Here is a 21,241-nt window from a genome sequence, read left to right as displayed (position 1 = left end):
ACTGTTATCAGGGACTTAAGTATCCTTCCAGATAAATAAGCCTGTATGTTGAATGTATTTTAAAATTTTGAATCTTCCTATAAAGAAAAGATGCTTTTTATTTTTGAGGAGAAAACACTGTAAAAACTACTTGAAATTGAGTCATCTAGTACACATAGCTGAGTGAATAAATCTAATGTGTTGTCCCAAATTGTTTACTTCTCTGTCTCCAGAGGTCTGGACATAGCTTGATAGAAGAGAATAAAACTAAATTAAAGGAAAAAGGCACAATGGAGTGCTATAATATTTCCTCTGTCTCAAAAACGAATGTGAATTTTAATCTCCTCCAGATGTGGTAGTTAAGAATATAAATGTCTGTTAAGATTTCATTTAAATCCAGGGGGACCTGGATGGCTTAGCCGGTTGAGTATCCAACTCTTGATTTGGGCTCAGGTCATGGTCTCATGGTGATGAGTTCAAGTCCCACATCAGGCTTTGCACTGACAGCACAGACCGTGCTTGGGATTCTTTCTCTCTTTGTCTCTGCCCCTCCCCTGCTGGTTCTCTTGCTCTCTCTCAAAATAAGTAAATAAAACTTAAGAAAAAAAGATTTCATTTAAATGCAGTGAGTAATTGTTGAGCTTACCTTACTACTAAGCAATGTGGAAATAGAAAAATCAGTACGACAGGGTCTCTATTTTTAAGGACTGTACAATTGTAGAGGTATATAATTGTGTGGTATGGGGTATAATCTATAAATTATTACCAATGTCAGGAGGAATGTGATAAATGAGATGAGAATGATACTAACAAAATACTGTCCAATTTTCAGCTGATTAAAAGTCTCAGTAAATATTTGATGAAAGAGCTAATGTATAAGATGGATCTTAAAGGATGGATGGGATATTAGCAGAGCAGTAGGAAGGAAAAGCATTCTGGGCAGAAGGAACAGTATGGAAGAGTTCTGCCATTGAGGAAAGGGTGACTAGAATTCAGGGGGAAAGTTGGCTAAAGAGAGGTAAGTCAAATGAAAGAGGACTTTGAGTGCCAGGAACTTTACTGAATCCAGTAGGACAGTATTTCTCGAAGCACAGGATGGGTATCAGTTCAGGAAAAGATTTTAGGGGATACATCATTTCGTAACATTAACACATGAATTATGTTACATAGTAAAATGTTTCCTTTTCACTTGTTTTTAATTTTCTGATTATTTCAAGCAGAAAATCTTGATTTAATGCTACGCTGTTTTTAATACTTGTCTATTACATGTGATTCTTTTAATAGGTTCAGCTAGAACTTAACATGGTTATGTTTTCACATCTTTATAAGGCAAATAATGTTTCCTTACATTTATAGTAGTGGTATAAAATTACCTTTCAAATACATTTACTTAGCAAAAAACACGAGTCAATTTTAAATAAAAATATAAATAAGTAACACTGTTATTTATATAATTAAAAAACTTGACAGTGGTTACACCTTAAACTAACAAAACATTGTGTGTCAACTGTACTTCAGTCAAAACAAGAAAAACAAAAGAACTTTGATGGTATTACAGAAGGTTCTTTAAATAAATATGGCAATCGTCTGTTTCATGGTCTTCCATGTTAAAGATCTCTCCCTCCATGATTCCGTGAGCTATGTGTTATAATTTTCTGAATGGAAACTATAGACGGAAACCTAAGCCAAGGGGTAAGCAGTGGGTAGAGGATATAATACTTGTTGGCAGAGTTTGTAAAGGTCTACAGCATTGCATGCAGTAGATGTCTCTATGATGATGTCTATTGAACACTTGAAATGAGGCCAGTGGGACTGAGGAATTGAATTTAATTTTAACTAAATATAAACTTAGGTAACTACATGTGGCCACTGGCAACTGTGTTGGATCATACAGCTCTCTTGGTTGCTTTTGAGAAAGGAAAAAAGGAAGGTAAAAGAAAAGGAGAACCTTAGGATCTCAGACTTATGATCTTACAGATCAAAGGAGTTTTAAGAGATCTAACTTAGTCTAGCGTGAGGAAAGTAAGGTGGTCTTATCCCCATTTTATAGGCTGCCTGCCTTCTTCTTTCTCTCCTCAGGCCCCTTTTCTCCCCCCTCCCCTTCCTTTGTTGAGTCATTGAGATTTTTTTTGGCATAGTCTCTAGGAATACTCAGATTTTTGGGGCGCCTGGGTAGCTTAATCAGTTAAGCGTCCGACTTCAGCTCAGGTCATGATCTTATGGTTCGTGGGTTCAAGCCCCCTTCGGGCTTTGTACTGATGGCTCAGAGCCTGGAGCCTGCTTCGGATTCTGTGTCTTCCTCTCTCTCTGCTCCTACCCTGCTCACACACTCTCTCTCTCTCAAAAATGAATGAACATTAAAAAAAAAAAAAAGGAATAGGGGTGCTTGGGTGGCTTAGTCGGTTAAGCGGCTGGCTTCAGCCCAGGTCATGATCTTGTAGTTTGTGGGTTTGAGCCCCGCGTCGGGCTCTGTGCTGACACCTGGCTCAGAGCCTGGAGCTTGATTCAGATTCTGTGTCTCCCTCTCTCTGACCCTCCCCTGCTCGCGCTGTCTCTCTCTGTCTCTCAAAAATAAATAAAAGACATAAAAAAAATTAAAAAAAAAAGGAATACTCAGATTTTGACAAATTTGTAGGAAAATGAGGATTGCAATGCTTTTTAGCATCCATTATTTAACTATGTTAGTTATTAAGAGTACACTATGCCCTCTGGGGTCTGGATGACAGTCTAGTGGTTAAGCATCAATCTCTAAAGCTCTTATTTTTTCATTTAAGAAAACACAGCAGAGGGACACCTGCGTGGCTCATTCAGTTAAGCATCCAACTTCGGCTTAGGCCATGATCTCATGGTTCATGAGTTCAAGCCCCACATCGGACTCTTGCTGTCAACACAGCCTGCTTTGGGTCCTCTGTCCTCTTCTCTCTCTCTCTCTTTCTGCCCCTCCCATGTGTGTGTGCTCTCTCTCTCTCTCAAATATAAATGAAAGTTTAAAAAACCCCCACAATATAAGATACATTACTAGAGGGATAACCTGGAATTTTCTAAATCCTAAAATGAGAACCAAATTATTTGCAAACTTTGCTACTTTTACCTATTCTATAGTTAAAAATTACTTCATATTGCATTCTGTTTTACTTAGTTATCACACCCATCCTGTTGTTTTTTTAAGTTTATTTATTTATTTTGAGAGAGAGAGAGAGCATCTGTGCACTCATGATTGGGGAAGGAGCAGAGAGAGAGAATCTCAAGCAGACTCAGCATTGCTTGAGGCTCGAAACCAGGAACCCTGTGAGATCATGACCTGAGTGGAAGTTGGATGCTTAACTGACTGAGCCACCCAGGTGCTCCTCCTCCCTGTTGTTTAAGTTATTGCCCTCTGTTTCTATTTCTGTTTTATATATTAAAATTTTTTTTCATGTTTATTTATTTTTGACAGAGAGAGAGACACAGTGTGAGTAGGGGAAGAGCAGAGAGAGAAGGAGACACAGAATCTGAAGCAGGCTCCAGGCTTCGCGCTGTCAGCACAGAGCCTGATGTGGGGCTCAAACTCACAAACTGTGAGATCATGAGCTGAGCTGAAGTCGGGTGCTTAACCGACTGAGCCACCCAGGTGTCCCTTATTTCTGTTTTGTATATTATATGTTCTGGAGTGCTTGTTGCTTAAGAGTCGCCATTTCAATTTCAGGCTTTTTCTTTTCCTCTAAAAAAATTTAGCAGAATGTGGCCAAATTGATGATGTTTTTCTCTCCCAAGCTAGTGCTTTAAAATACCTTAATTGGGAAATTGTAGAGAACTGATCAGCAGTGTAGGAAATGAGAAAGGGGTAGTGTCCTAAAAAGAGGAAGTGAGGCAAGCACTGAAACCTACCCTTCCCCCTTGTTTACTTGCTTACTTTTGGTGGCAGGGAGGTGGCATCAGATCTAACACATCTTCTCCAGTAGAGGAATAGCCTTATTTCATCAGAGATGTTTAAGAGCTACAGGTTTTATACTTCAATAATTTCCACCTTGGGAGTAGCCAATGTATAATAGGCACTTAGTAAGTAGTTATTTAGGAGTATATTGTTACATTTGCAGGAAGTAAGGACAAACCAGTGAGTAAAGTATAGTGCGTCCAGTAGGATTCTGCCATACTTCGTGTCTACATGCTGCAGGGGAAGTCATGCCCCTATCTCTCTGGTTTATTTATTTTATATATTCTAAAGACTGACTGCTTAAAAGTTGTCATTTCAGGGGGCACGTGGCTGGCCTAGTTGGTTAAGCGTCTGACTCTTGATTATGGCTCGGGTCATCATCACGGTTCGTGACATTGAGCTCTGTGCTGACAGGGAGAGCCTGCTAGGGATTCTCTCTCCCTCTTTTGTGCCCCCTCCCACTTGTCCATCCTCTGTCTCTCTCTAAATAAACATTAAAAAAAAAAGTTCTATTTTAGGACTTTTTTTTATGAATCAGTATGTGGTTTGCTAAAGTGATGAGTTCATGTTTTTGTAGCATCCCAGAAGAGATATTTTATTGGAAAACAGAAATCATGGGCCACCTGGCTGGCTCAGTCAGTAGAGCATGTGACTCTTGAGCTTGAACTTGAGATTGTGAGTTCAGGTTCTATGGTGGGCCTAGAGCTTACTTAAAAAAAAAAAAAACACAAAAAACAAAACAAAAAGACTTCCAAAATTGCAATGCTGGAATTCCATTTATTCAGATAGGAGAAAAATTACTTTTACAGTTACCTTCTTATTTCAGTGATTGAAAGTAGGACTTCTAATAAAGATTGAGAGAGGCCTTTTCTAAGATATAATCTTAATTTTTTGCTAAGAGCTTATTACTCTTTATGTATGTGAATCTATATTATATTTTCTAGATTATTTCATTCACCAAGTGAAAACCAGTCTCTACAATGCTGCCAGCTTATTTGGATTCCCATTCCAGCTGACCACAAAGCCCATGGTAGCTTCTGCTTGTAATGGAACACGGAATGTGGCCCCTTCTGGAGAGGTCAGTGGGGATAGGGTTCCATTGATGCTACTGATTTTTATACTTCATCATTAAAGTCAAATTTTAGAAATATTCTCTTTTTATGGGATGTCTGGCTGGCTCAGTCAGAGAGCATGCGACTCTTGATCCTGGGGTTGTGTGTTCGAGCCTCATGTTAGATATAGAGATTACTAAAATTAATGAAACTTTCTTAAAAAAGAAAAATATTCTCTTTAGGAATTAATGAGTAGAATGACTTATTTCCAGAAACATTGATTCCAGAAACATTCTTTTTTTTTCCCCCAAAACCATTCTTTATTAACATTGATATAAAGGCCAAGAATTTAAAGGTTAAGAAATTATACAGTTAAAAAAAAAAAAGAAATTATACAGGTAAAAAATATTTATAAAGAGCCCAACTACTAATTTATCTGCTTTTCTTAAGTACTATATGTAAAGTATATTAAGTACTATATTTCAGTACTATATGTAGAATTGTTATTTTGTACATAATTTTGTGAGTCTTCACCAATTAAACCTTTGGTCCCACTAATGATGTCTTTTCTGTGAGCTAGCAAAATAATCATCAAGAGAGTGATTTTTTTAATATTAAAAACTTGCTTAAAATCTAAAATTTAGATACTACAGAGGTGGTTCTATTTGATTTTAAGGTATTTTCGAATTCTTCATCTTGTGAACTGACAGGTTCTGGATCCTGGAACAACATGCTGAAACTGGGTGAGGCGGTCAAAAATCTTTATGCTTTCCTCTACCTCCTTCTGCCTCTGTTTTCTGAGTTTGAGAAGATGAAAGGAAAACACTGTTTTGGGTTGGGATGAGAACATAGACATATCTCTTACCATTCTAAAAATTGCACAGCTTTCTTTCAGAATTGTCATGGAATTTACTGTTTGTGTTTTCTATTTGTATTTCTATTTGTAGTATCAGTGTCCTTAATGTGACTTAATTCAAGGTTCATTCATAAAAAAAAAAATAAAAACATTTCCTGAGAGCTTACTTTGTGCCAGGCATACATTAAGTTATCAAGAATAACAAAATAACAAAGCAGTAATTAAAAGTTTTCATTTCAAAATATAAAACAAATAACAAAATAATAAAACCCTGCCTCTGAGGAACATCATCCGATTGGGGAGCAACTTTGTTTCCGGTTCTCATACATTTATGAATTAGGAATCACCATGTTACTGTTGGAGCCCAAAGTTGAATTGTAATTATTGTACATACTGTATAACATTCTATCATGGGGAAAAAATTGGAAGAATCCAGACTCCTGAAAATGGCTGTGATGTCTGTCACACAGGCATATAGAGTTTGAGAGAAAGGGAAAAAAGCTTTTAGAGAAGTTGTGGGTTCACAGATCAAAAGTGGAAGAAACTGAGGAAACTATAAAAATCTTACAGTAGTGCTTCTCAGACGTTTTTAGTAAAGTATCGCTGGCAGAAGAGAAGAGCGTAGGAGAGCAAATGCATCCCCCTGAGTCTGAGAATCTAGTTCCAAAGGACCTGGAACAAAGATGATAATTTTTTAATAGTTTTTTTAATGTTTCTTTTGGAGAGAGAGCATGAGCAGGGGAGGGCAGAGAGAGGGGGACAGAGAAACTGAAGCAGGCTCCAGGCTCTGTGTTGACAGCAGAGAGTTCACTAGGAGCCTCAAACTCATGAACCGTGAGATTATGGCCTGAGCTGAAGTAGGATGCTCACCCGACTGAGCCACCCAGGCCCCAAAGATAAATAACTTTTAAATATGTTCAAATACTATGACTAGACTATAAAATTTAATTTGTATTGCTTCTAAAATGAAACTGCAAGAAAAGTATTTATTATATAGATGCACCTGTGGAAGGGATGGTACATTTGTCTTGTGCCTGAGGTAGCAACACTATGTTTCTGTGTATTTGTGTAGCCTAGTCATAGAAATACAGGTATTCCTAGGACACCTTTCTTGTACTGTCTCTTATCTGAAACTCTTGAAGATGGGCTTGGGAATTTAGAATTTTTCATAGTTTAGGTATATTGTGTTTGTTGAATATTGTTAAAATGCCACTAGGATTGTACATTGGTTCAAATCAGATTTTGCAAACAAATGAAGTCAGGTCAGTTTAAGTTTTGCTGCTACAGACTTAAATGAAAAAACTTTCAGGTTTAAATCTGTTTACATTTTGGAGTCTTCAGCTACTACCTCTCTGGCAGCCCCAGCGGGGAGTGTGGCTGATGAAAGTGCGGGTTACCTGTTTTTGAGGCGTAGTAACGATCTCATAAGTTTTGGAAACTTCCAGTGAACTGTAGTAACCTATAGCAGGTTTTCATTTAAAAATAACTTCTATTTTAAAATTATAGTAACTTCTGTTTTCTTGGGGAGAAGAAATGATTTGAACAATTCACTCAATTTGATTAGATTACAGGGAGTGTGTAATCACTGAGTTCTTCCTACTTCTTGATGGTCCCAGCAGTCAAACTTGAAGATCTTGCCTGTGAATTTTTATGGTCTCTCCGAGGTCCAAGACAAACTAAGCACTATTGCTTTTCCTTTAGCTTTTACAGTTTGTACTGGATCTCTGTGCTGTATAGAAATAGAATTTAAAAGAATAAGATATTTAGTTCTACATTGTAGTCTGCTCACAGATTTTCTAATGCAGACTATTCACAGGTTATTGAGTTTGGATTTTTTGTTTGTTTTGTTTTGTTTTGTTTTTTACAACTATAAATGCATTTTTAAAATAGGTAATAAATCTCCTAATGGAATAAGTGACTATCCAAAGATCAGAGTGACAGTAACCCGAGATCAGCCTCGCAGAGTCCTGCCTTCCTTTGGGTAAGTGTTAAATTCTGCCTTTCTGTAGATGGAAACTTAGCACTTATGAGATGTTCACTGTTGCTAGGGATTCTTTCTTTTATTCTTTTATGTAATCTTGCTAAGAAGTACTCTGAGTTTAGCAATTTGCCAGATATCAGACAGCTGTTGAGAGATTTGAACTCAGGTGTGTGTTACTTTTTCTATACCATATCATATGCTTATAGCATCTGATTTTGGAAACCTTTCATTTTATTTATTTTATTTTTAATTAAAAATTTTTTAAATTTATTTTTGAAAGACAGAGATAGAGCAAGCAGGGGAGGGTCAGAGAGAGAGGGAGATACAGAATCCCAAGATAGCCTCCAGGCCCTGAGCTAGCTGTTAGCACAGAGCCCAACGCAGGGCTTGAACCCATGAGCTGTGAGATTTGACCTGAGCCGAAGTCGGATGCTTAACCAACTGAGCCACCGAGGCGCCCCTTAAAATCTTTTAAAAAAGATTTGTTGTTCACTTCTAAGTTTATTTTTTAATTAAGTTTTTAAAATTTTAATTCTAGAATAGTTAACATACAGTGTTAATGTTAGTTTTAGCTGTACCATACAGTGAGTCAACAATTCTACACATTACTCAGTGCCTGTCATAAGGGTACTCTTTAATCCCCATCACCTATTTGATCCATCCCCCTCACCTTCCCTAAACTTAATTTTTTCCCTAAACTTTATTTTTGAAGTATAATATACATATAGAAAGTGCAGTAACCATGATGAGTTTTCATATACTGAACACATAGCAGTTTTATGAAATGTTTTTATTAGTAATTTTCTTCTCCTTTCTGTGTGTTCTCACTTTGTAGGATTTCTATTGCTTGGATATTAGACCTAATTTTCATCTGTATTGATCTGATTGATCTAATTTGTATGTATTCTTTTCTTTTGTTGTTTTGTAACAAATCTTTCACATCTTTTTTTTATGTCATAGTTTTGAAGTTGGAAGAGTCCTCGCACTCTCTCCTCCCTCTGGCTTTTTCTTGCTCTTCTTGTTCTTACCAAAAGAGGCAAAGAAGGGGGGCTCCTGGCTACTTTAGAGGAATGTGTGACTCTTGAACTTGGGGTTGTGGGTTCGAGCCCCACGTTGGTCATAGAGATTACTTTAAAAAAAAAAGAGGCAAAAGCGGATATAGTATTTTTTCTCATCTCTCTGAAGCTGTTAATTTAAAATGTTTTCTCCTCCCTGCTTTATTTCCTCTGAATTCTTTTCCCCACTTTGGTTTATTTTGGTCTTATCTTTCATATTTGAGTCTTTTTTTTTATTGAGCTATAATTAACATATTAATTTTAGGTGTATAACATGATTTGATATTTGCATATATTGTGAAATGATCACAATTTTAATTGTTTAATACCCATCACCATACAAAGTTACAATTTTTCTCTTGTGATGAGAACTTCTAAGATCTATTCTTTTAATAACTTTCAAATATACAACACAATATGATTAACTATAGTCACCATGCTGTACATTACATTCTATGACATATTTATTTGATAACTGGAAGTTAGTACCTATGAATTCAGGTTTATTTGTTTTTAAGATTCCACATATAAGTGAGATCATGTTTGTCTTTCTCCATCTGACTTATTTCACCTAACATCATACCCTCAAGGTCCATCTGTGTTGTTGCAAATGGCAAGGTTTCCTTCTTTTTTATGGTTGAATAACATTTCACTGTGTGTTTTCTTTATCCATTCATCCAAGCTAAGTGTACATTTAGCTTGCTTCCATGTCTTGGCTGTTATAAATAATGCTTAGGTGAACATGGGAGTGCAGATATATTTTCATATTGGAGTCTTAGTTCAGTTACCTGGTAATCCTTGGCTCACCATTCGTGTTTAAGAATGAGACATTAACTTGGGGCACTTGGGTGGCTCAGTTGGTTAAGTGTCTGACTTCGGCTTATGTCGTGATTTCACAGTTCATGAATTCTAACCCCGCGTCGGGCCCTGCTGAGCCCCCTTCGGATTCTGTGTCTCCCTCGCTCTCTGCCCTTACCCCACTGGCACTCTGTCACTGTCTCTCTCAAAAATAAACACTGAAAAAAAAGAGAATAGGATACTAACTAAAAAGCAGCCCCTTTGGAGTTGAGTAAACAGCTGATCGTAGGACTAAGAGAGAAAGTGCAAACAAATATTTTGTTATTTCTCATTTAATTCTATTACGATCAGAGAATATACTGTAGTATAATTTCAGTTCTTTAAAATTTGTTAACATTTGTTTTATGAGCTGAATATGGTTTGCCTGGATGATGTTCAATGTGCTCTTGAAAAGTATATGTATTCTGCTATTGTTAGGTGGAATGTTCTAGAATTGCCAGTTGGGTCAAGTTGATTGATAATGTTTTACAGGTCTTGCTGATTTTCTGTCTACCTTTTTACCGATTAATGAACAAGGAGTGTTGATGTGTTCTACTATAATTATGGATTTGTCTACTTATCCATCTAGTTATGTCAGTTTTTGCTTCATGTATTTTATCTTTATGTATTTTAAAACTCTGTAGAGGTGCCTGGGTGACTCATTCAGTTGAACATCAGACTCTTGATTTTGGCTCAGTTCATGATCTCATGGTTTGTGAGAACAAGTCCATGTCAGGCTCTGCGCTGACAGTGCACAGCCTGCTTGAGAGTCTCTCTCTCTGCCCCACCCCCACTTGTACCAGTTTTTATCATTTTGCCTCATTTGCTTCATCATGCTCTGTCATATATGCCTGATATTTTTTCTGAAGCATTGGGAGTAAGTCTTAGGCTCATGCTCCTTTAATCTTCAGTGTATGACTGTGTTTATTTCTTTTTAAAAATTTTTAAAAATGTTTTTATTTATTTTTGAGAGAGAGAGACAGCATGAACAGGGGAGGGTCAGAGAGAGAGAGAGACACAGAATCTGAAGACAAGCCCCAGGCTCTCTGAGCTAGTTGTCAGCACAGAGCCTGATGCAGGGCTTGAACCCATGAACCTTGAGATCAGGACCTGAGCCGAAGTTGGACGTTTAACTGACTGAGCCACCCAGGTGCACCTGACTGTGTTTATTTTTTAAGAGTGAGGACATTCACTTACATAATCACAGATTAACGAAATCAGAAAATTTAACACTGATATAGTACTATTAATATAATCTCATTAAAATTTTTCCGTTATACAGATTATTTTTTTCTGGTCAAGGATTCAGTGCAGGATCATGTATTACATTTAATTTTTATATATTTTTTGATCTCCTTTAATCTGGAACAATTCTTTAGCCTTTCTTTGTCCTTGATGGCATGGATATTTTTAAAGAGTAGAAGGCATTTCTTTTGTAGAATGTTCCTTAATTTTGTCTGACATTTGCTCATTATTTGTTCAATATTATGCGGGTTTTTTTGTTTGTTTTTCTTGTAAAAATACATCAGTGGCTTATCCTTTTCAAAATATCACATCTCGAGGGGCATGCTACCAGTTTGACCCATTATTGGTAACAGCAGGTGACACAGGCTCTGTCACCAGCAACAAGGACTGGGTGGGGGTCTTCATGGCTTCCATTTCTTTAGCATTCAGTAATTCAGCAGTCAGTAGATCTTTAGTGAGTGCCTTTTGGCTTAGGTCCCTGTACTAGGATATAGTGGTGAAAGGATGCCATCTCTGTTTTCATGGGGTTTAAAGTTGAGGGTGGGATACAGACAGTAAACAGAGAGTCACACCAATCAGTAATGCCACGGGTGCAGGTGACTAAAGAGAGAGTGTGTGTAATAACAGAGCTAAATCCAGAGCTGTGGATGCCATGTGGGTATGAGGAGGGAGGCAGAGGCTTCCATGTGGCAGTCCTGGGGACTGCAGACAGACATTCCAGGGCGGGATGCCGGGGGCCCTCCACTTTCCAGATAGATTTAACTGTTGTGAAGGGTAGTTTTCTGGTTTGCCAGGAGCAGCCTTAACCTAGGACAGACAGCTTAATCACTGGATGGTTTGGGAGCTTGAATTCCAGCAATTTAAGCAGATGGGTGATAACGTATTCGTTTTTTCTGTCTCGCAGTTTTACTTTGAACTCAGAAGGGTACAGTAGAAGGCCTGGTGTCCGTCGCCACAGCAAAGGAACTTCAGAAAGTTCCTTAACCTGGAAGCCTCAGGAACAGGTTGTAACAGAGATGATTTCTGAAGAGGGTGGCAAGGGTGTGAGGCGTCCCCACTGTACTGTGGAGGAGGTAAGCCCTTGTAGCCTGATCTCTTTTAAAAAGTATTTTATGAATTTATAGGGGAATCAATAGTACGTGTACTGAAGTCCAACATTCAAAAGGTACGAAAAGGATGTACAGTGACTATAAATCCCCCAGTCTCCCTTCTAGTGTGTGGCCCCACCACCATGTCTGATGCTAAACAAGTAACCACTGATACTTTGGATGTATCCTTCTGGAGGTTTCTATACATATATGATTTAGTTTTCAGATTTTTTTCCACTATGGGACAGAAAAAGGAACCATGCTAGAAAGAGAGGAGACTATTCCTTTTCACTGTTTGAATTATTTTAACTTGTTTCTTTGATAAGGTATAATAACTGTGGCTAAATAAGAAAAGTAAATAGTGAACACGTCTGCTATTTCTTCCCCTTTTCAGGCACTTAGCATGATGTCATCATCAACAGTCTTCTTTTTACTTCCCTCTTGAAATCTCTGCTTACTCTAGAAAAGTTCAGAATTATTCCTGTATCTGGCATTTCTCAGGACCATCACCTAGTGCAATTTGCCAGATGGTTTTCTGAGCCACTTAGTTCAGTTTGTCAGAGAATTATTTATTTGAGGTCCAGGTGTTGTGCTAGTCATCAGCAATTCAATTCAAGTTCAATTCAATTCAATTCAAAAATTAAATAGAATGTAGCCCCCATCCTCTCAGAGCTTGTGCCTAAATAGGTGAATCAACAGAGGCAAGCAGAGGGAGGAAGGGACTGAAGAAGGCTTCAGTACCTCTTAGATGAGAAATTAGAGATGAGACTGAGCAAATATATATGAGATGCACACAGGATATATTCTAGAAATATTAGAAGGTAATATTAGCAAGGACATATTCATTGGATAAGTGTAGTGGAAAGCTAGAGAGAAGCGCCTGAGTCTCAGGTTTCAGCCTTGGTCACTGACCAAGATACCCTGTGTGTGCAAGGGGAGGATGAGGACTTCAGTTTTGGACATTGTTTAAAGTGCCCGTGAAACTGCAAGAAGACTTGTCCGTAGACCCTTGGATATAGATGATGGGAGTTACAAGAAGAAGGCAGGGCTAGAGACATATTTGTGTCTTCTGTGTACTGGTGTTCAGTAAATCAAGGGAGAGATGATTCAGGGAGAGAATGCAGCATGAGAAGAGCTGACGCGCAGACCACCAGCATTTGAGGGCAGGCAGAAGAAGAAATAATTGGCAGCGGAGACTAAGAAGATCTGAAGTGTGTAGTCTAGGAAGGCAAGGTGAGGTCAGCAGGGTGAGATGCCAGAGAGAGAGAGAGAGAGAGAGAGTAACATGAGGGCTGAAGACTTGTCTGCTGGGTCTGGCTGTGGAAGTCATTAGTGACTTTAATGAGACCAGATTCACTATGGAAGCTGAATGTTCTGAATATGCAGGTGGATTATTTCTTTTTTTCTTTTTTTTTTTTTTAATTTTTTCCCCCCAAAGCATTTGCTTGGTTCTTTTCCTCTTCTTCCTTACAAATCGTCCCCATGCATTTGTCTGTGATTTCAGCTGGGTCACCCTCTGGCTGGTGTGAGGGAGACGTGCGTCAGGTGGATTATTTCTGTTGACTTTTTTGTGGTTGACAAAAACTGCTGTCAGAAGCCTAGTTGCCATCCAAGTCGAGCAGATAGCGTCAGTGAGTGAAGCGGGCTGGGGGATGGCCCATCCAAGGAGAATGGTCCTACACAGCCCCAGATTGTTGATTCAGTTTTTCAAGAGAGGCCAGGTTTTTGGATTTTTCTTTTCAAATTTATAAAGTTGGTTATTCAAAGAAATTTAAAACGTGCTGGCAAATAAAACACATTTGTGGGCTGCATTTGACCTCTTACTTTATGTTTATGATTTAATGGTAGGTTTAATATTTCAATACTTAACTAACCTGCTTTCTTTTACTTAGGGTGTTCAGAAAGAGGAAAGAGAGAAATACCGAAGGCTATTGGAGCGACTTAAAGAAAGTGGTCATGGAAACTCTGTTCCTTCTGTAACTTCAACTTACCACAGGTAAAAATGAGCTAACAAAATAAATGTTTTGCCAGACATCTTTTTCCTTTTTTTTGGAGAGGGGATTGGTGAGAAGGGCTTTGTTGAAAAAAGAGGTTCGCTTTGAGGGAACTAGCCTTGTTATTCGCCTGAACGTTGTACCTAGTAATGAGACACACAGAGAGCAGTGGTTTTACAGAAGAGAATTTTCTGTCAGCTTTAGAATCTTTTGTTCACATGAACTCTTGAAACTCTGATATAGGAAAATAGAATTACAGGTTGAAGTCAGCTTCTTACGGAGCAGTTTTCTCAATCTCTTTAGCACAAGCATTTACCACAATCTCTTGTCTTTCTCTGTCTCTTTCTCCCTCCTTCCCCTTTTTGTCCCAGTTCTCCCTCCCACCCCAGCTTCTCTGTCGGACACACATACACACAGTCCCAGTGGCATGTTAGTGAATGCATTTTTGCACAATTGGAAGTTCTTCACTTCAGAGACAACATTGAAGCCACCCCAGCTCATAGAAAGTTTTCCTTATTAGGCTTCTTGTTTGGTAATTAAGTACTCTAATGCTTTGGGCAAATAGATGACCATGACAGAAGGAGCTAATGTCTGGCCTTCTGTTAGCCTGTAAGAAAGGGACAAAAAGTATATGAGCTCAGGATTGAGGCACATGTGATAATTCTAACAAGTGTGTGAGAATACGCAGTGGGGGTGGGGAGGACCCTGGTAATTACCTAACAGCAAATTGAAGGTAAAGAAGTCACAAGACTGGCTAGCTTGTTGCATGACAAAGAGCAGAAGATCTAAGAATTTAAACTTTGGATGTGAGCTTGTTTTTTATTCTCTTAGGCAGATTGTTTCTATTTTCTCCGTTTCGATCAGCCACTGTTGGAAGCAGCAGTAGGCTCCTGAGCTTCTGTTTTTTGTTGTGTCAGCAAAATCCTCAAACTGTTGTGCTGTTCACAGTCCTGCTTTTGTTGTATTGTTTTAGGGTCCATTTCATCATATCGTTTGAAACTTTTCATTTTTTAACCTGAGTTTTATCACACAGAGTTTTTAGTCAGGGTGATGCTGGGGATTGAGAACATCCAGTTTTACAGAGAAGCTGGAGGTTAGGTAACTTGGCTGAGATATTAGAATCAGGATTATACTCCTAGTACCTGAGTCCCAGATGTTACTATGTTGCCTCCTCTCATAATTTTGATGTTTCAAGTAATCAATAACTTCTGTTTTGAGAAGCTTGTCAGTCGGAGATATGAATATTTATAGTGGACTTTCCTTTTGCATCTGACCTTCTTCACTTCTTGTGTTTCTAAGCTCTCAAAGAAGTCACATGGACCCATTAAAGACCAAAGGCTGGGGGGAAGAGCAAAGTCACGGAGTCAGAACAGCTCAGTTTGTTCCAAAACAATGTGAGTTCCCAGATTTAGCCCTGTCTCCATGCATTGACCGTAGTTCATGTGCATTCGAAATTGAGAAATGATGTGCTATTGAAAGATGGTGGACCAAACTTTAAAACATTGTCTGACCCCAGGGCATTGACCTGGGCTTATCCAGTACAAGTACTTTAGTAAAAAAGCTATTTGAAGATGAAGTAGATGCATAAAATACCTCTTGATTGTTAGTCCTAGCTTTTACATAGCAAATATTTTGTGAGCCTAGAATTAGTTTCTTAATATTTATTTTTTTCAGTTTCCTTATATTTCTCCACTAGCTGTTTACTAATGGCACTAAATGATAAGTGGATGTCTTGATACTTTGGAAACTGCGTTAAGTTGAAATTCTAGCTATATGGTTGGTTAGTAAAGGAAACATTCAATCTTTTCTTTCTCATCTTCACAGATAGAGTTGTTGAAACAAGGGGACCTTTGTGCTCAGTGAGAAGTGAGAAGAGGTACATGGTTCAGTTCATTTTAAGTTTTCTTTTGATAGATTATTTTCTTAGAAGCTGTTTTTATGAATAACTAGGTTCTAAAGACTTACACACTCTCCTCAGCTCAGGTAGCTGGTCACCATATATGGGCGCATGGATAGTTGTTGTGTCTAATGCTCACCCTAGCTCGGAGGGTGCCCTTCTCTCTTGGGCTTTAGGGGTTGGGAGATGCAGGTACCACTGGGAAAGGAGTGTGGTTGTGGTGGGCATCTTTAGGCATTAGCACCTCTGGTATAAGAACAGTGTGTCCTTGGTATTTTGGATGATAGTTCCTTGGTAACAGAGTGTGGGGTAGACTATGGGCCATTGTCCAAATCTGGTCCACCTGCCAATTTTTTTAAAGTAAAGTTTTATTGGAACACATTCATGCTAATTATTTACATGTTGTCTGGCTGCTTTTTAGCTATTATAGAAGTTGAAAAAATATGATAAAAAATTGGGGCACCTGGCTGGCTCAGTTGTTAGAGCATGTGACTCTTGATCTTGGGGTCCTCAGAGTCATGAGTTTGAGCCCGACGGTGGACATAGAGATTACTTAAAAAAAAAAAAAAAACCCACAAGACTGGCAAAGCCTGAAATATTTACTATCTGATCCTTTTTCAGAAAAACTTTGCTGACCCTTGGTTTAGAGGACTATATAAACTCAAGGCAGATTTTATTTACAAATTATTAAGTCTTATTTCTAAAACCAATGTCACATGTACAGGTTAAAATTACCGAGTCTAGGGGCACTTGGGTGGCTCATTTTGTTAAGTGTGCAACTCTTGATTTCAGCTCAGGTCATGATCTCATGGTTTGTGGGTTTGGGCCTGGTGTTGGGCTCTGTGTTGACAGCATGGAGCCTGCTTGGGATTCTCTCTCTCCGCCCCTTCCTAGCTTGCATTCTCTCTCTCTCTCAAAATAAATAAACATTAAAATAATATCTATACTCTCCCAATTTTTTTCCTCAGGTGTTGTTCAAAGGGGAAAATTTCTGATACAGAGAGGACAGTTGGACTCAGACTTGAAAATGAAGGTGTAAGTGGAAACCCTAGTTAAATTTTATATCATTTTACTCTTTCACCTGACTTATGTTAAAGTTTTGGTGCTAATGACAAGTAAGAAAGATGAAAAATATTACTTTGATTTCTAAATTATGTTGTTTTCTTTGAAAAAGCAGCAGACATTGAAGACACACAACTTCTGGCTTCCTTCTGAATTCCTGGGATTTTTGCCTCCGGATGGTAGCCACCTTTTTTTTGTGAGAGAGACCAACTTGCCTCTATCCCAACCCTTAGCTGTGTCGCCTGGCTTGTCTTGGAGAATTTTTAAAAACCATACGTCTCTAGGAAAAATAGGTTCACAATTTTCTTTTCATAGTCAAGATCTCAGATTTATTTGAAAAGATTAGCAATCTTATGCTTAATTGGATTTAACATTTTTCTATGTAAGTATTGGAACAAAAAGTGTTCCAGTGATATCCATAGCAACACCAGCATTTTAAACAATAGCAGTAGAGTGTTTTACTAAACATTCTGTATCCAAAAGAAATACATTACTAAATTAAATGCAAACTTGAAGTTTTAGATTTCACATTTTAGATACATAGAAATGCCAAAGTGAAGTATCAGTTTGATCAAGTTTTTCTTCTCCCATTAGACCTTTTTGTAAGAAATAGTCCGAAGGCTAAGTCATTCTTAAGTTTTAGACCTCAGAACTTTCCTATTCCCAGTAATTTGGAATGAAGCCTTTTGTATTGAGTTAGCATTTATTACTTGTGAAACACAAGCTGAAAGAAGAGAGGAGCTAAGCCTGAGAGAGGAACGAGGGGGAGCATATTTGGAACCTGGCTAAAAATTACCTCCTGCTGGGGCGCCTGGGTGGCTCAGTCAGTTAAGTGTCCGACTTCGGCCCAGGTCATGATCTTGCGGTCTGTGTGGACAGCTCTGATGCTGGAGCCTGTTTTGGATTCTCTGTTTCTGTCTCTCTCTGCCTCTCCCCAGCTTATATTCTCTTTCTCTTAAAAATAAACAAACATTAAAAAAAAAACAACCGGAAAAGCCAACTACCTCCTGCATCTGCCCTTGCTGACCCCGAGGCTTTGCTGCTGAGGAGCATGCGGAGGGGCCGGCAGCTGCTAGTGTCCGAGGGTCAGCGCTCCCAGCGGCGAGCTATAGAGTGGGGAGTACTGGGCAGGCACTGAGACTAGGATGGTCCTGGTCTGAAGCTCTACTTATAATCAGTTTCTTAATTGTAAGAAAGTTGTTCTACTAGATGACTTAAATTCAGTATTAAACATTACATAGCGTCACAATATGGAAGGATATTGTCACAGTTTCTGGAATGTTGGCAGAGTTCTATTTGTTGAGCCAAATGGTGCTTATATAGGTGTTGATTTTACAAAAATTAAGTGGTACATAAATGTACTTTTTTCTATAGTGAGCATTTTTTAGAAGATGAAATAGAACAAGTTAACTTATTATAAGGATCATAATGCTTTTTTCTGAGTGGTGGAATTATGGGCCATATTTTTTGCTTTTTTAAAACACTTCAAAATGTCTTGTAGCCATGTTATTTTTCCACTGGCATAAGAGAACTGAAAATATTTTTCTTGCTGCCTCCATGGAAAGTGAAAGTGTTCTGTTTCATGGTTTGTAATTGAGGTGTCTGAACCTTAGGCCTTGAACATTTTTTTTTGTTCCATCTTGCTGAGACAGACGGATACACAAAATCTCCTTTACTTATTTGGGAGATTTGCTACTTCTCTCTTCTTTCAGGATAATGGCACTGTTTTATGTTTCGTGTGTTATGTATATGTGTAAATATCAAACATGTCAATAGAATATAGAAACTTTCTTGACCAGAGGAGGGGGCTCCAGCTGGAACCTGACCTATCCGAAGAGGTGTCGGCCCGACTCCGCCTCGGCAGTGGGAGCAATGGCTTACTCAGGAGGAAAGTGTCCATACTTGAGACAAAAGAAAAACATTGCTCAGGCAAAGAGAGGGATAAAAGGATGGATGATCTTCTTGAACTTACAGAGGTACTATTTCTTGTGTTGATCAGAATAAGGCATGTTTTTAAATACCCTCAAGTTATTAAAGACTTGAACGAATGTTTTGTTTTGAGGTGTTTCTCCAGGCTAGGGATGCATTTATGAAGCAAATCAGGCCTGCGGCTGTCCAGTCACTGGCTACACTGATCATTAGTGATCTGTGAAGGTGGCCTGAAGGATCAGATTAATGTTCAGCAAATGCGAGTAGACACATTTGTCACATATTTCAGAATATAATGGGTTCTTTGTAGATTTTTTCCCTAACCTTCAAATATTTTGGGTTACATCGTATGGGTTTAGCCTTAGAAATAAGTTTATTGTATTTAAAAAAAAATTTTTTTATGTTCTTTATTTATTTTTGAGAGACAGAGAGAGACAGTGGGAACAGGAGAGGGTCAGAGAGAGAGGGAGACACAGAATCTGAAGCAGGCTCCAGGCTCTGAGCTAGCTGTCAGCACAGAGCCTGACGCAGGGCTCAAACCCACGAATGTGAGATCATGACCTGAGCCGAAGCCGGACGCCCAACCGACTGAGCCACCCAGGCGCCCCAGTTTATTGTATTTTTAAAAGTGATTATTGAAAAAACAAAAAATGAAAATAGTTATAAATTCTCATTTTAGAGGTGAGCCCACACTGTGACTTGTTTTCCAATGTTGTGTTCGTAGGTGGGCAGTCCTGAGCAGTGAGTACCTGCTGAGCACTGCGTGCAAGTGAGAGAGCCATCAAATAGTACAGCTGTGGACAGCGGGAGAGGCAGCATTTAAGATACTCGAATGAAAATAGATTTTGTTGGGTTACAGATTCAGTCTCAGTAGCTTGAATATGCATTTATCTGCCTAATTCTTCAGAATAAAGAAGTCATCTATTCAATGAAGACTCAGTTGCTGGACTACTGTCTTGTTTTCCAGTTTCTCCCCGTTTGCATATTCCTTTCATTTCCAAACTGTATAGTATCATCTCTTAAGGGTCCTAATTTTATTACTTTGATGCTTTTAAATAAAAGTTTAGTAGATAAATAAGGAAAGTATGAAAATACTTTAAGAGTATTGTGAAAGGAGCAAAGACTAGAAAGTTAGACACCCCTAGATTCCAGGCTGGGCTCTTCTGTTATTAATAACTGACTGCAAACATGTAACCTAAGTTCTCTGAGCTTTATCTCTTCTGTAAAGTGGTGATGCTACTTTCCCCACAGGCAGGGATTAGTGATGCTTTAAGCATCTGGTACCATGTTTGGCTCATTGTGCTCAGTAAATGGGAGTGGGATAACGGAAACTATAAATATAAATATTATTACCAAATTACTGTTTCCAGAAGCTAGTAATTGAACTAACTTTTCTTATAACCATTAGTAAAACTACTTTGTATTACAGAGATGAAAAGCTTTTTTTAAATCTCAGACTTTTGAAATCTGACTGTTGGTTCTTTTTATAATATAACCTGTGGACTTTCTAATTCAGGATATGGAAAAGGAGATCAGTAATGCCCTAGGTCATGGCCCACAGGATGAGATCTTAAGTAGCGCTTTCAAGTTGCGAATCACTCGAGGAGATATACAGACCTTGAAGAACTACCACTGGCTCAATGATGAAGTAAGTTGTCTTTCCTCCCTCCCCCACCCCATTCCATCATTATGCCTAACCATTACTGTCCACAACCAAAGTAATTTCTACCCAAGTATAATAAAGCAGCTCTTAGTTTCATTTAGAACAGAAACATTTCATGGGGCGCCTGGTGGCTCAGTTGGTTAAGTGTCTGATTTCAACTTCTGTCATGATCTCACAGTTCATGGGTTTAAGCCTCACCTTGGCTCTGGGCTGAAAGGTTGGAGCCTGCTTCAGATTCTGTGTCTCACTCTCTCTGCCCCTCCCCTGCTCATGCTCTCTCCCCCTCCTTCTCTCTTAAAAATAAACATTAAAACAAAACAAAACAAAAGGGTGCCTGGTTATGATCTCACAGTTCGTAAGGTCGAGCCCCACATTACTCTGTGCTCTGACAGTGTGGAGCCTGCTTGAGATTCTGTCTGTCTCTCTCTGCCCCTCCCTTCCTCTCAAAATAAATAAGTAAATTAAAAAACCCCCCAGAGACTATTGAATACTGAAAACAAACAGGGTTGAAGGGGGAGGCGAAGGGGGAAAAGAGGTAGTGGTAATGGAGGAGGGCACTTGTGGGAAAGAGCACTGGGTGTTGTATGGAAACCAATTTGACAATAAACTATTTAAAAATAAATAAATAAAACAAAACAAAACCCTTGTCCTGGAGGGAATTGCTGAAAAAAGTAATAAAAAGACTAACAA

The 21,241-nt window shown here is 38.5% G+C and overlaps 1 protein-coding gene across 10 annotated transcripts in view; it reads left to right on the top strand.

Moving 5' to 3' along the window:
• Positions 1 to 21,241, top strand: part of SENP2 (SUMO specific peptidase 2) — a 33,560-nt gene that overhangs the window by 2,725 nt on the left and 9,594 nt on the right. For 8 of the 10 annotated variants that reach the window (XR_003908730.1, XR_003908731.1, XM_029939701.1 and 5 more), the window contains 10 exons: positions 4,837 to 4,970; positions 5,621 to 5,687; positions 7,691 to 7,781; positions 11,823 to 11,991; positions 13,899 to 14,002; positions 15,300 to 15,394; positions 15,825 to 15,876; positions 16,866 to 16,932; positions 18,759 to 18,935; positions 20,405 to 20,536. Coding sequence is in view for 8 of the 10 variants with exons in the window: in XM_029939701.1 (XP_029795561.1) it covers positions 4,837 to 4,970; positions 5,621 to 5,687; positions 7,691 to 7,781; positions 11,823 to 11,991; positions 13,899 to 14,002; positions 15,300 to 15,394; positions 15,825 to 15,876; positions 16,866 to 16,932; positions 18,759 to 18,935; positions 20,405 to 20,536 (1,088 nt within the window). In the remaining 2 variants the exon portion in view is untranslated. Of the gene's footprint in view, positions 1 to 4,836; positions 4,971 to 5,620; positions 5,688 to 7,690; positions 7,782 to 11,822; positions 11,992 to 13,898; positions 14,003 to 15,299; positions 15,395 to 15,824; positions 15,877 to 16,865; positions 16,933 to 18,758; positions 18,936 to 20,404; positions 20,537 to 21,241 lie in introns of those variants that run through there. The other 2 variants (XM_029939708.1, XM_029939705.1) reach the window with 2 other exon arrangements.

The sequence above is a fragment of the Suricata suricatta genome, chromosome 5, assembly GCF_006229205.1.
Source record: "Suricata suricatta isolate VVHF042 chromosome 5, meerkat_22Aug2017_6uvM2_HiC, whole genome shotgun sequence".
NCBI lineage: Eukaryota > Metazoa > Chordata > Mammalia > Carnivora > Herpestidae > Suricata > Suricata suricatta.
The sequence above is the reverse complement of the archived record's forward strand: the minus strand, read 5'-3'. Positions and strand labels throughout refer to the sequence as shown.